Source organism: Amblyraja radiata, chromosome 27 (genome assembly GCF_010909765.2).
Source record: "Amblyraja radiata isolate CabotCenter1 chromosome 27, sAmbRad1.1.pri, whole genome shotgun sequence".
Lineage (NCBI taxonomy): Eukaryota > Metazoa > Chordata > Chondrichthyes > Rajiformes > Rajidae > Amblyraja > Amblyraja radiata.
Genome location: NC_045982.1, coordinates 28,434,361 through 28,449,613, shown reverse-complemented (window position 1 = coordinate 28,449,613; position 15,253 = coordinate 28,434,361). Strand labels below are relative to the sequence as shown.

General features: G+C 44.8%; 1 protein-coding gene across 1 annotated transcript in view; it reads left to right on the top strand.

The window, feature by feature from the left end:
- The first annotated feature begins 217 nt into the window (after positions 1–217).
- The window catches only part of maneal (mannosidase endo-alpha like), a 35,670-nt gene continuing 20,634 nt past the window's right edge, over positions 218–15,253 (top strand). The window contains exon 1 of the mRNA XM_033045474.1: positions 218–801. Within this exon, the coding sequence (XP_032901365.1) occupies positions 345–801 (457 nt within the window). The 5' untranslated portion in view covers positions 218–344. The remainder of the gene's footprint in view (positions 802–15,253) is intronic.

The following is a 15,253-nucleotide window of genomic DNA, read 5'->3' as shown; positions in this document are numbered from 1 at the left end:
GAGAGGCAGGGGGTAGAGATGCAGTGAGGGAGAGGAATGCAACGAAGGGGGGGGGAGAGAGAGGGAGGGGGTAGAGATGCAGGAAAGGATGCAGGAAAGGATGGAGGGGAAGAGAGGGATGCAAGGAGGAGGAGGGGCGGGTCCAGAGTGGCTCCTTGTCCGGCTGGGTTGGAGCGCTACTCGGGGTGGGCGTGACTGGCGGCGCCTCGGTCCACAGCCTGAATGCAAGGGACGGGAGGCTGAGGTGCGGCGGGTCGGGGTGAGCCGGGCCGGGCCACTGATGCCGCCGCCGCCGCCGCCGCCCGTGTGTCGGAGCGAGGGGACAGACACATACACACACAGCCATGGGCAGGGTCCGCCGCAGGAGCTGCGTCGCCTTCTCGCTCTTCGCCCTCTTCATCCTCGGCACCCTGGTGGGTTTGAGGACCCTGAAGGGCAGCGAGGCGGACGGGTTGCCGGGTCCACTGATGCCGGGGCCGGCGGCCGGCAGGGACACGCCGCTGCGGGCGGTACTGATGGAGCCGCCCGCCCTGAGCCGGGGCAGCGCCGCCACCAACAGCGACCTGCACATCTTCTACTACTCCTGGTACGGCAACCCCCCGCACGACGGCAGCTTCCTGCACTGGGACCACCCGCTCGTCCCCCACTGGGACCCCAAAGTGGCCGCGGGATACCCGAGGGGCAGGCACAGCCCTCCCGACGACATCGGCTCCAGCTTCTACCCGCAGCTCGGAGCCTACAGCTCCAGGGACCCGCAGCTCATAGAGGGACACATGAAGCAGCTTCAAGCTGCTGCCGTAGGTAAGGGGGAAGAGAGGCTTCACTGTGAAGCATCGTTAGACAATGTCTTTGTGTTAAACAAGGTTGGGCAAGAAGTTTTACAATGAAACCTCATTAAATCATTACATTAACGTTAGTACCTCCACCAATGTAAAGCACTTTGGCCAACGAGAGTTGTTTTTTAAATGTGCAATAGAAATAAAAGTGACTTGACTCGACATTAAACAAAGGAGGGCGAGAGGCTTTACTATGAAGCCTTCTTGGACCATAGCTTATTGTTAAATAAAGGAGTGAAAGACTTTCCAATGAAGCCTCATTAATATCATGACTTACTATTAAATAAAGGAGAGCAAGAAGCTTTGCAATGAAGCCTTGTTAGACTACAAGTTATTATTACATAAAGGTGGGCGAGAGGCTTTCTAATTAAGCTTCTTTACACCATGGCTTACTATTCGATATAGAGAGTGAGACTTTACAATGAAGGAATGAAAGATTTAATAGGAACCTGAGGGGCAACTTTCTTTACACAAGGGATAAAGTTGGGCGTGTCATACAATAAAATGAAATAATAAAATGAAATAAAATAGAAGAATTAAAAGAAAGGAAAAGCAAAATTAAAAATGCATTATAAAAAGTGCAAAAGTTACAAGTGCAATGTAGTTAAGATTTAGCTGAAAGCTAAAGTAAACATAAAAGTTTTCAGTCTTGTTTTAAAAGTGGTCAAAGTTGAGGCAAGTCTTAAATCTTCAGGAAGTTTATTCCAGCTATTTGTTGCATAGTAACTAAATCCTGCTTTCCCATGTTTTGTATTTACTCTGGGAATCACTAACAGATTGGTTTCAGAAGATCTTAGCGGTCTAGAAGGCTTATATAGTGGAAGCATGTCAGTGATATACTTTGGTCCTAAACCATGTAGTGATTTATAGGTGAGCAGCAGGATTTTGAAATCAATTCTCTGACATACAGGGAGCCAATGTAAGGATTTAAGAATTGGTGTAATGTGTTCAAATTTTTTGGTCTTTGTTAGAACTCTAGCAACAGCGTTCTGAACAAGCTGTAGCTGCCTGACAGTTTTTTTCGGAAGACCTGCAAGGAGACTGTTACAATAATCTAGCCTACTAGTAATAAATTTATTCGGAGGAGGCGCTGTCCTGAACGGCTGCCTGTCCTGCAGCTGTCCGTTTTTTTCCCCTTCTTTTTTATTATTTTTAGTTTGTTAAGTGTACAGTCAGGGGGTCTAAATCTTTTATGTGTGGGGGGTGGTGGGGGGGAAGGGGGAAACTGCTTTTCTAAGTCCCTACCTGGTCGGAGGGGTTGTCTTCCTCCGAGCAGCGTCTTCGACCTGTCCTCGCGGCCTACCAGCGGGTCCTGGAACAACGTTTCCCTGAGGGGACCTGGCCAGAACATCGGCTTTGGTGGTGGCGCAGAACGTCGGCGTTGGCGGCGGCGCAGAACATTGGCTTTGGCGGCGGCGCAGCGCTGGAGCGCTGTCGTAGAGCGGGCGATGCCTTTCCTGGGTCGCCGCGCTGGGACTCCAGTATGCTTGGTACTGCCGAGGAAAACATCGTGGAGCCGCGGTTCTGCGGAGCGGCCAGCTGCGACGTTGAACATACATCTCGCCGAGATCACCAGTGTGCGGTGCTCCATCTGGCGTGGTCTGTTGGCTTGGAAGCCGCAGGCTCCGGTGGGAAGGCGGCCGTTCCTGGCACCCCAAGCCGCTGGGGGTTCTCCCGACGCCGGAGTACCATCACCCGGCGAGAACATTGGGCGCCCTGGCGGCGACTGTGGAGGCCTCAATAGGCCCGACTATGGGTGGACAAGAGGATGGGGACTGGACTTTGTGCCTTCCCCCACAGTGGGAATCACTGTGGGGGGATGTTTTTATGTTTTGGTGTTGAATTTCTTCATGAATACTGTGTTGTATTTTTATTAGTGTGCTGCAAGGACATCAGAATTTCCCCTGAATAAGGGGATTAATAAAGTCTATCAATCAATCAATCAATCAATAAAGGCATGTACAAGTTTTTCTAAGTCTTGAGCTGACATGAGTCTTCTTAATCTTGCTACGTTTTTGAGGTGATAGTAGGCCGATTTTGTTACTGATTTGATGTGACTGTCGAAATGTAAATCTGAATCCATAATAACCCCAAGATTTCTGGCTTTGTTTGAAGTTTTGAGGGACAGAGAGTGAAGGTGTTGGGTTACTTTAAGCCTTTCTTTTTTAGCACCAAAAACAATTATCTCCGTTTTGTCCTTATTTAGTTGGAGGAAATTTTGGCACATCCAGTCTTTGACTTGCTCAATGCACTGGCACAGCAGACCTATGGGGCGATAGTCATTTGGTGATAGCGCTACATAGATTTGAGTGATCGGCATAATAGTGGTGGTCAATATTATTATTTCGCATGATTTGCCCAAGTGGGAGCATGTAGATGTTGAATAAAGATGGCCCTAAGATCGAACCTTGCGGGACTCCACACGTCACGTTGGTTGGTTCCGATACAAAGTCGCCAATGGAAACAAAATAGTTCCTATCTTGTAGATATTACCTGAACCAACTTAAGACTGTGCCTGAGAGCCCCACCTATTTTTCCAACCTGTCCAAAAGTATTGAGTGATCAACAGTGTCGAATGCAGCACTGAGGTCTAATAGCATTAATATTGAAACTTTGCCAGAGTCTGTGTTAAGATGGATGTCGTTTACAACTTTAATAAGGGCATCTGCAACAGTAAAGGTTCCGGCTCTGAAAAAGATTGGAGAAGTTGGTGCAGTGAGCAAAGTGGTAGGTGCAAGCCAAAGCAGTGATACTCAATGTAAAATTGCGTTTCATCAATACCTATCTTCGCTTACAATTTAACGCTGGGTTCCTGAGACTCGTATCAATGCAGCACGGAAAGCAATGAGGCAGAATTTAAGAGGAACTTTCAGATAGGCAGTGGGATATGCAGGGAACGGAGGGATATGGATCACTTGTCGGGAGAGGAGATTAGCTTAGCTTGGCATTATGTTTGGCACAGACATTGTGGGCTGAAGGGCCTGTTGCTGTGCTGCACTGTTAAATGATAAACTAGAATGAAAAATCACAGCAACTAAATAAAACAAGGGTGACCGATGCAGGAGTGGGAAAGAAAGACGTTGAAATGGAAATTTAGCATTCATAGCAAAAGGATTTGAGTACAGGAGCAGGGAGGTTCTACAGCAGTTGTACAGGGTCTTGGTGAGACCACACCTGGAGTATTGCGTACAGTTTTGGTCTCCAAATCTGAGGAAGGACATTATTGCCGTAGAGGGAGTACAGAGAAGGTTCACCAGACTGATTCCTGGGATGTCAGGACTTTCATATGACGAAAGACTGGATAGACTCGGCTTGTACTCGCTAGAATTTAGAAGATTGAGGGGGGATCTTATAGAAACGTACAAAATTCTTAAGGGGTTGGACAGGCTAGATGCAGGAAGATTGTTCCCGATTTTGGGGAAGTCCAGAACAAGGGGTCACAGCTTAAGGATAGAGGGGAAATCCTTTAGGACCGAGATGAGAAAAAAAAATTTCACACAGAGAGTGGTGAATCTCTGGAACTCTCTGCCACAGAAGGTAGTTGAGGCCAGTTCATTGGCAATATTTAAGAGGGAGTTAGATGTGGCCCTTGTGGCTAAAGGGATCAGGGGGTATGGAGAGAAGGCAGGTACGGGATACTGAGTTGGATGATCAGCCATGATCATATTGAATGGCGGTGCAGGCTCGAAGGGCCGAATGGCCTACTCCTGCACCTATTTTCTATGTTTCTATGTGCAACATCCAACAAGTGTCTATCAAACATGCAGAGCAAACTTCAAAATGCATCTCACAAGCTGTTGGCTGATTAAAAGTGAAAGTATCCAGTTCACTGCCACCAATAATCTCAATTTTAAGATGAGATACTATACAATATTGGCTGCAACAGTGGTGATGATAGATTCCTGAGCAAAATGAGAGGTGGGAGAGAGAGTGAGAGCGACACCATCTTTTAATGTGTGAAACAGTTAATGATCAGTATGTGCCTGAGCAGCAGATTTGCAATCAAACTGTGGAACTAACAGAATCACGATATGTTCAGTTTAGTTTATTATTGTCACACATAGCAAGGTACAGTGAAAAGTTTTGATGTTGCATGCTATCCAGTCAACGAGAAGGCTATGCAGGATTACAATCAAGCTGTCCACCTTGTAATAGTGGGCCCCCCTCGGTCATGACTGACCATGGGTGATGCATCCTAGTTTGCAGGTGATGTGTGGTCGGATGCAAGCCTGGCCGATGTCATATGGAGGACAGGCTGTTGCCCATGCAGCACGTCCCCCCTCTCCACGTTGCTGATCGATCCAAAGGAACAGCAGGGCCTTTACAGTTTGGCACCAGAGCCGTCGCAGGAGCTGCCAGAGCGAGGTTGTAGACAACGACGAACTGCCTTAGGGGCTCCGACTCCGGATGTTCTTGAGGTTTACTCCAGGAGCCTTTTCCATGACTGGATATGACCAGAAGGCAGTGGAGGTTTTAAATCAGAGTTTTCCCTCTCCTAGATGGACTGCCTTCCCAGGCTGACGACCCGAGACTCATGGGGGAGGGAGCGTCTACCTTCCCGTGCAGGTCTATAGCACCTGTCCACTGCCCACGACCTTGTAATAGATACAAGATAAAAGGTACATAACGGTGTGGAGTGCCGGAAAACCAGCTGAGGGTGAAACTCCCAAAGGAAGAAAGTCTGAGCGCAGCAAATAAACCAAGGAGTCATCAACTGAGAAAGAGAATGAATCCTTGTGCATTTCTCCTATTTCCTCATTATATGCAAGGAGGCCATTCAGCCCACTGAGTCAATGGCAGCTCACAGAGAATTCCCATGTCCCATTCCTACACTCAATCTCTCATAACCCCTCTCCTGCAGGTCCATCAACTCCATCCTGATTATCTAGCTACCAACCCACACTTGGGGAAATTTACAGCTGTAAGTAAACCACCGACCAGTATGAACCTGAGAGGTGAGGGAATCAGTGCAACTGAGGGGGGGTTGAGGCGGGAAACCATATGGCCACAGGGAGAACGTACAAAGTTCACCAGGCAGCACCCATAGCCAGGATCAAACCTAGGTTGCTGGAACTATGTTATGGCAGTACTGACTAATATGGAAAATGTCAAATATGGGCCAATTACAAAATCATAACAGCTTCTTAAAACCAAAAAGGCGTGAGAAATTTGCATGGTTGGAATAGATACAGTGTAGGTCCAAAGGCAAGAGCCAGTCATCCACAAAGTACTAGAGCATGGTTATTGATTTGTTAGTTGAAAAAAAAAAACAACAATATCTACAGTAATCGATCAACTGGATTAATTTGATCGACAAGTTAGGCAGAATGACGCATCAACTGAGTTAGTGAGTTTGTCTGTTATGGAATTCATCTTTGACTCACAGCTGCTTATCCATAATGCAAAATAGGAATTGAACAATAGTGGAGCTTCACTACCTTCATACAGTAACCATGCATTTTTACAGACCATGGGGCAGGGGGGTGGCGTCTGTTATTGCCAATTGACTGCTATACCCGAGTAAGTGATTATCTTTTTATGTGGTTGAAACAAAGAACTGCAGATGCTGGTTAATTCATAAAGTGCTGGAGTTTTAGTCAGCAAGTCGGGCAGTGTCTCTCTACATCCATGGTGAATAGGCAATCAGTAGAATCTACGAGCACTGACCTAATTTAAAATACTCACAAAAGGAGTAAATGTGGAGTTTTTTAACATTTTTAGATAGAATATTGTTGGGGTTTTGATTCTCTGCCGCAAATCATTGATGAATTGGGACCTGCAACTAAAATTCAACCTCAAGGCACAATGGAAATTGCTTCAAAAATAGAAACATAGAAACATAGAAAAATAGGTGCAAGAATAGGCCATTTGGCCCTTTGAGCCAGCACCGCCATTCAATATGATCATGGTTGATCATCTAAAATCAGTACCTCATTCCTGCTTTTTCCACATATCCTTTGATTTCTTTAGCCCTAAGAGCTAAATATAAGATGGCAGTGAACAGGAGTGATATTGGACAGAGTGAAATTCTAGTTACTCAAGGATGTCAGAGGGATAATTTAGTACTTCTAATTTGAGATGAACATGTGGTCGATGTTCCTACGACAATGATTTCAGCTCCGCCTTTAACACTGTCATCCCCGCTATCTTGATCACCAAACTCAGCGGACTTGGCATCTCCACCTCCCTCTGCAATTGGACACTGGATTTCCTCACCAACAGACCAGTCTGTTAGGGTCAACAACCTCACCTCCTCCACTATAACACTGAACACCGGCGTGCCACAGGGCTGTGTGCTCAGCCCGCTCCTCTACTCCCTCTTCACCCATGACTGCATCCCTAAGAATGGCTCCAAAGCCATCATTAAATTTGCCGACGACACCACGGTGGTTGGACTGATCAGTGACAACGACGAGTCAGCCTACAGGGAGGAGGTCCAGCACCTGGCAACCTGGTGTGCCAACAATAACCTCGTCCTCAACTCCAAGAAGACGAAGGAAATTATTGTTGACTTCAGGAAGAACAGAGGGGGCAGACATACCCCCATCCATATAAACGGGACTGAGGTGGAGCGCGTCTCCAACTACAAATTCCTCGGGGTACACATCTCAGAGGATCTGTCCTGGTCCCTCAATACCACCAAACTGATCAAAAAGGCGCACCAGCGCCTTTACTTCCTGAGGAGGCTCAAGAAAGCTCACCTATCCCCCCCAGATCCTGACCAACTTTTACCGCTGTACCATCTAAAGCATCCTGACCACCTGCTTCACGGTATGGTACAGCAGTTGCACCATAGCTGACAGGAAGGCACTACAACGGGTGGTGAAAACCGCTCAGTACATCATCGGTGCCCCGCTCCCTGCCATGGATGCCCTCCACCGAAAACGGTGTCTGAGACGGGCCGGGAAGATCATCAAGGACCCCTCCCACCCTAACCATGGACTGTTTGCCCTCCTCCCATCAGGGAGGCGGTACAGAAGCCTCAGGTCGCATACAAGTAGGATGAGGAACAGCTTCTTCAACAACACTATCACATTGCTGAACTCGGAGTCCCGCCGATAGATTTCTCCAGTCTCTCCATCCACATTGTTTGCTTGTTTGCTTATTCTGTATTTTTATTTCTATATTGCACTATTACTACGAACAGACGCTAAACTGCATTTCGTTGTACCCATACTTGTATCTGTGCAATGACAATAAAGTTGAATTGAATTGAATTGTATCCCAACGTCAGATAAACTTCCAGGTTTCCAAATGAAACAATGTCTATGTTTAGGCAGTCATTATACTTCTTTAATGAGCCATAGACTCTTCTTATCATTGGCTTTGATATTGCCATTGCTATGATGTTTGGAACTGTTCGATTCAGAATGTTTGTGAGCAGATTGATGATATTAAAATATGGATTAATGGTTAAATGTTGCAATGTCACTTCAAGGAAGAAGTCCAGCATATGTTTATATTTAATGGTACTGAAATACTTCAGCTGTTTTCGTAAAGATAAAACTCCATTTCAAGTTCCTGACCTGAGATCATTGGTAATATCATTATTGATCACTCTATTGTATCAGACTATAAGGAGTCTCATAATTAACTACATAGATATTAATCAAGAAAGATGCTAGGAGACTTCAAGGTTTAGTGAATGACCTGGGAAAATCCATCCCAACTATATTTCAGAAAAAAAGTAACTAAAGAGACAAGAAACAATAATTCTACGGTCGCACAGCAGAGAAACGGACCTTCGGCCAATTCTTGCCAACACTTTTGCCCATCTTTGCCCAAAAATGCCCAGGAAAATAATTAGCATAAATACAAAACACATGTAGAGATGACTTAGGGCAGGTGATCACAGAAGAAGGATTTATGGAGAGGTTTAAACGAGGAAAGGAGGATGTAGAGGTAACACAAGGAACTGCAGATGCTGATTTACAAAACAAGAAACAAGGTGCTGGAGTAACAGTTGCAGGTCAGGAAGCATCTCTGGAGAACATGGATTGGTGACCCTTTTCGATCATGATGCCTTCTTCTTTTGTGTCCTTGTGCTATATAGTGGCTCGCCACTGGTGTACACATTGTCGCGCTATTTGAGTGTTAAGTGCAAGGTCTGCAGTAGTACATGGATTATCCAGCAATGGGCATTGCAGTAGGTGTTGCATTGTCTGGGTCTGTGTGCCATAGTAACGCCTGAATCAGTCTGAAGAAGGGTCCCGATCCAGAACATTGCCTATCCATGTTCTCAAATGAAGCTGCCTGATCGGTGAGTTACTCCAGTGTTTTAGATGCAGAGGTGGGAAGATTAGATAGTTGCCAATGGTGGGTGAGACTCAAAATCTAGCAGCAGAATTTTGAAAAGACGGTGAGGCAAAAGGACCTTGCAGGGGTAGAGTGAGACCACCTTGGGATTTGTTAAGAAAAAAGAGAATTTTTACAATCAAGGCAGTGGGAAATTTGTGTACATCACAGAATAGAAGACTGATTTAGAAAATGCGGTGTAGGCTAGATAAACAGGAAAAACAATGACTAACTAAAATAACTCCCCAAGCACAAATCATTTCCAAAGTTCTGCCATCCTAAAAGCCAATAAAATTCCCAAATGATGCACCAGCAATGGAACAAATCACTGCCTAAAGAGATGATACATAACATGCCTTTACTCTGCACATATTTAAGGTTATCTAGGGATTCATAAGATGTTAAGCTTTATATTAGCTGGTAAAAATTAATGCATTCTGTAATGGGTTCAGTGTTACATATGAAATCGACTTTTGAAATATTACCTGGTTAATATTACCTAAGTATAAACTCAGGGGATCATATGTGGCAGACATTTAAGTACAGCACATATTCAGCACCAAAGGAGGCGGACTTGTTATGCTGAGAAAAGAAGGATGAAAGAGCATTTGGTTTTGCCTTTATCTGGCATGTTTCACAGCCTTTAGTCTAGTTTAGAGATACAGCATGGAAACAGGCTCTTCGGCCCATCGATTCCGTGCTGACCAGCGATTGGTTCACTAGTTCTATCCGACTCAATACAAACAATTTACAGAAGGCAATGATCCTACAAACTTGAATGTCTTTGGAATGTGGGAGGAAACCCACCACGGTCACAGGGAAATCATTAACTCAGTACGGACATCATCTGTAGTCAGGATGGAACCCAGGTCTCCGGCGCTGTAAGGTAACAACTCTACCACGGCGCCACCTGATTGAAGTATAAATCTCAAGTATAAATCTATTGAGGGTGCATAGTGAAAGGAGAACAACCCAAAATACACCACAGAGCTGGCTGGCCACAAGCTAAGCATGACGGCAATAACTAATAGGACTGCACAGCCTAATCAACAATAGTAGATGGAACACTGACAGATGTGCGAGTGTTTGGAATGGCATGAAGTATAATGCAAAGAGATACTGTAAAGGATTCATATTGCCAAGAAATGATAACATTGGATTTCAGAGGTCCTTTCTCCACACAGAATATGTCACTCTGCCGTTCATTGCAGTAGAGCGTAGTTGAATCTGTTGAGGCTTATCAGCTGTATCAATGTCCCGGCACCATTTTGTTTGCTTGGCAGGGGACGACAGTTCGCTTGTGACTAATTATTATTCAATTTACCCAGAGGTGAGCCAACTGCATAATGCCACTCACAGAGTCGTGATAAATTACATGAAACCAATTTCCTCCAGACACAAAATTCCTAATGGGAATTTATTGTAAAAGATTGATTGTAAAAGATTATCTCAGGCACCTTGCCAATGAAGGGATTTCATTTTACACATCCTCAAGTCCAAATTCTCCACAGTCAAATGGTCTCCCGGAGAAGTCTGTGCAGCCAGTAATGAAAAGCTAATGGGACAGTGAGAGTGATGGGTATGGGACTGCCACGGTTTAATGTAGTACCCGAGGACAGGGTAGATTACCATTAGTAGAAGTTTTCAGAGGAAGATTGATGGAGCAAATCAGAGTGAGAATTAGTGAAGGGTACTAACTCAATGGTGGCAAGGCACAGCAAAGAACAAGAATTTCAGCAGCCAAACTCCCACAATCTTGAAATTTGTTGATGGCGTCACAAAAATAGATGGATATAAACAGACATTATTGAGACATGCATCTTCAAGTTGAAATGTAATCGTATTGTAGAGGTATACACTATAGAAGGAGGTGTTCTCCAATAAACTAATGTTAACCAATTATTCCCACTAGTTCTGGCTTTTTTTCCCTGATATACTTGCAATATTTTTCTTTTGGAAAGCTTCTGTGAAATCCAATTCCACCATTTTTCATGCAGTGCCCTCTAGATCATCGTAACTCACTGTATAAAATTATTATTTATTTTTTGGTAAGCATCAATTAAATTTTCTCCAGAAAGTGTGTTCGTGATTTTAAACAAACCGGTCAAATGTTTCCGTAAATCTCTCTGCTCAGAGTTTGATTCTATTAAACCTGTGCAGGAATATTATTTTATAGTGTCGTAGTGTCACCTTTCTACACTGATCTAGGGCCCAAGGCGAGAACTGTTTTTCTTTCCAGAGATGCTGCTTTTTTTCCAACAATTTCTGTTTTATTGCAGATTTCCAGCACTTAGTTATATCTTTAATTGTCATTATCTATCTGTACTGACAATAAACTCAAATTGACTACAAATTCATTTTACCAGCAGTGTGTCCATAGTCCTCTCTGCCTTGGCAACTCGATGCAAATCTATGCTTTTCATACATTTTTATGAATAAATCTCTTTTGAAAGTGATGGTGATCCAGTTCTAAAACGGATTCCATGGTTTCTAATTTATTCATTATTGCGTCTCAGAAAATGAAAATCCTTCTACATATTCCCTCATCATGTATCTGTACACTGTGAATGGCTCCATTGTAATCAATTATATAGCCTTTTTGCTGACTGGTTAGCACGCAACAAAAGTTTTTCACAGTACCTCGGTGTACACGCGAAAATAAACTGAACTAAACTAACCACATACATACAATGGCTGGGAGCAGAGAAAATGCCTGGTGTTCTGGGTTGACGCATTCATGTCCTTACTCCCCACATACTTCCTACAAGGCACAATTCAGGAGCATGACAGACTGTCCTGCATTTAGTGAATCCAAGTCTAATGACTTTCAAAAGGTTCAACAATATTCAAGACAAAGCCGTCTCCGTGACTGAAGACCCATCCATTACTTTAAACTTTTGGCGTCTCCCCTCTCAATGCACCATGACGACAATCTGTACCATTTTTATAAAGGATTTGTTGCAACTTCTCACCAAGGCCTGTTTGACAGCATTTGCCAAAGTTTTACCATTGAATTTAATGGAGCCAAATGCACAGGTGAGTCCCACTGGTGTCTAATCTTACACCTCATCTGTAGAACAAAGAGGCATTCTGATCTCTATTGTAGAGATTCTGATCTCTATTGTAGAAATGGTGTTGGAACACTGGATATAAAAGAATTACCTGAATGATATCAGATCCAGGAACTCATTGCTATCAAGGAAAGTTTGAAGAGACGGAAGCTCTTTCCCCTGGAAAAGAAAAGACTAATGGGCGTGTCCCACTTAGGCGACTGCAGGAGATTATGCGGTCGCCATATGTTCGCGGGTGGTTGCCGGTTGGTCGCCTTCATGGTCGTGGGGAGATCCTGCATTCTGCGAACTAGTCGCGGCCTCATTATGGTCGCAGCAAATTTTTCATGTAGGTGCAGTGGTGGTGGGTTGCCAGGAGGTTCTCGTAAGTTTTTGTCGGTGCTGACCGGTGAATTTCATTGGCTCATTGGGAAAATAAACCGTAAGCAGTAGTTTTCAGAACCAAGGATAACCGACCGGTAATGTTAATGTCCGCCGAACTTCACAGCCGTGTATATCTGGTTTCTTAAAAGTTGTCTCGATCTATTCCTCTCATGATTTTGTACACAAATCACATTGGAACTCCTACCTTTACTTTCCACGAGCTCATTATCTATCCCTATTATTATAGGATAATAACGTATCCTATACTCCTAACCCCTGCTCAGCTAATTTAAACCCTCCCCAACACCACTGACAACCCACCCTCAATTCCTGCCACATTTAACTTTATTTTCAGGTTTATTTTTGTCACGTGTGCTGAGGTACAGTGAAAAGCTTTGTTTTCTGTGCTATCAGATACTATATTTAAATACTTAAGCCAAACTAAAGTACAATGGGTAGAGCAAAGGGAAAGATGCAGAGTGTAGACTGTAGTTCTCTGTATTGTAGCACATCATTTCCATAGACAAAGTCCAATGTCCATTCAGAAGCCTGATAAAAGAGAGGATAACATTGTTCCCGGGTCTGGTGGTATGTGCTCTCAACCTTTTGTATCTTCTGCCTGACGGAAGTGGGATGAAGAAGGAATGACTGGGGTGGGAAAGGTCGTTGATTATGTTGGCTGCTTTCCCAAAGCAGCGTGATGTGGATGGAGTCAATGGTGGGGGAGTCTGGTCTGTTTGATGCACTGGGCTACATTCACAGTTTCTTGAAGATCAGAGCTGTTCTGAAACCAAGCTGTGAATTGGCCAACAGTATGCTTTCCATAATACATCAGCAGACGTTTGCAAGAGTTATTGGAGAAATGTCATATTTCCTAAGTCTCCTGGGGAAGTAGAGGTGTTGGTTTGCCATCTTAGCTGTTGATTAACTGTAGATGGTCCACGACAGATTATTGATGATATTTACCAACAAGGTGCCAAGGAACTTGAAGATCTCAACCATTTCCACTTTGACACCATTGATGCTGATTGGGGCATGTACTTCAACACAGTTCCTGAAGTCGACAACTAGCTCCTTTATCTACTGACATTGAGGGAGAGGTTGTTGACCTGACACCATGTTACTAAGTTCTCTTTCTCCTTCCTGTACTCCATCTCATGATCCGGCCCACCACAGTGATGGCATCTAAAAACTTGATGTTGGAGTTAGAGCCGATTTGGCTACACATTTGTGAATGTAGATCGTAGAGTGTGTGGTTGGGACTGAGAATGCATCCTTGTGGGGCACCAGTGTTGAGAATTATTGTGGAAGATGTGTTGCCATCTATCCTCATTAATTGTGGTCTACGGGTCATTGAGGTCCAGGAGTTTGGAGAGGTTTGGATAGGATTGTGGTGGTGAAAGCAGAGCTATAGTCGATAAATAGGAGTCTGACATAGGTGTCCTTGTCATTCCAGATATGAGTTTAGGGTCAGGGAGATGACATCAGCTGTGGAGCTGTTGCGACGGTAAGCAAATGTCAGTGGATCAAGTCTGTCTGGAAACCTGGAGTCACTATCATTTGTTTCTTGAAGCACTTCCCGATGGCCGATGTCACAGCCACTGGACGGTAGTCATTGCGGCATGCTACCTTAAGGTCCTGTCCCACTGTACGAGGTAATTCAATAGTTCTCCCGAGTTTTCCCGATTCGAACTCGGAGAATGTCCATAGCGGATCAGTAGGAGTTCGTGAATGCCTCGTAGCGGCTCGTATGAGTAAAAAGTAACAATTTTTTTCATCACGAGTATTTTTTTACTCGTGAACATTTTTCAGTGTTGAAAAAACGTCACGAGTGTACCGGATTTCGCGAGTACCTACCGTTACTCGTACGAGCCGCTACGAGACATCCACAAACTCCTACGGACCCGCTACGGACATTCTCCGAGTTCGAATCAGGGGAAAACTCGGGTGAACTCTTGAATTACCTTGTACAGTGGGACAGGCCCTTTACTTTTCTTTGGGTCGGGGATGATCGTGGTCTCATTGAAGGAGCTGAGGACCTCAGAATGGAGTAGCAAGAGGTTAACGGTGTCTGTGAACGCCTCTGTCAGCTGATCCACACAGGTCCAGAGAACATGGCCAGGGACTCCATCCATCCAGGCCAGTTGCTATCACTATCAAAGGTGCAAACTTACAGTATCTCGTTTCCCTCTGTGTTTAAACTCCCAGGGACTAATAGCCCTGTCCCACGGTACAAGTTCATTCCAAGAGCTCTCCCGAGTTTGCCCTGATTCGAACTCTGAGATTTACGGTAATGGCCACTCGTCGGTATTCGGGGCTCTCGTGGACATTTTTCAACATGGTGAAAAATCTTCACGAGTCTTCCCGAGCTTACCTGCCATTAGCGAGTCTTCCCGAGTACCTGCCGTTAGCGTTACGAACCGCTAAGAGACGTCCCCGAGCTCCGACGTACCCGCTACGTTTATTCTCCGTGCTTACCACGAGTTTGATTTTATTAAACTCGGGAGAGCTCTTGGAATGAACTCGTAGAGGGGACAGGGCTTTTAGTTTCTGCTGTGTTTACGTTTCTGGGGCGTCGGTTCCCACTATGTTTAAACTCTCGGTTCCTGCCATGTGTACATTCTTGGAGTGTCAGTTCTCACTATGTTTGATCAACTCTCTAACTTTCTGCTGCCCTCGCAAACGAAG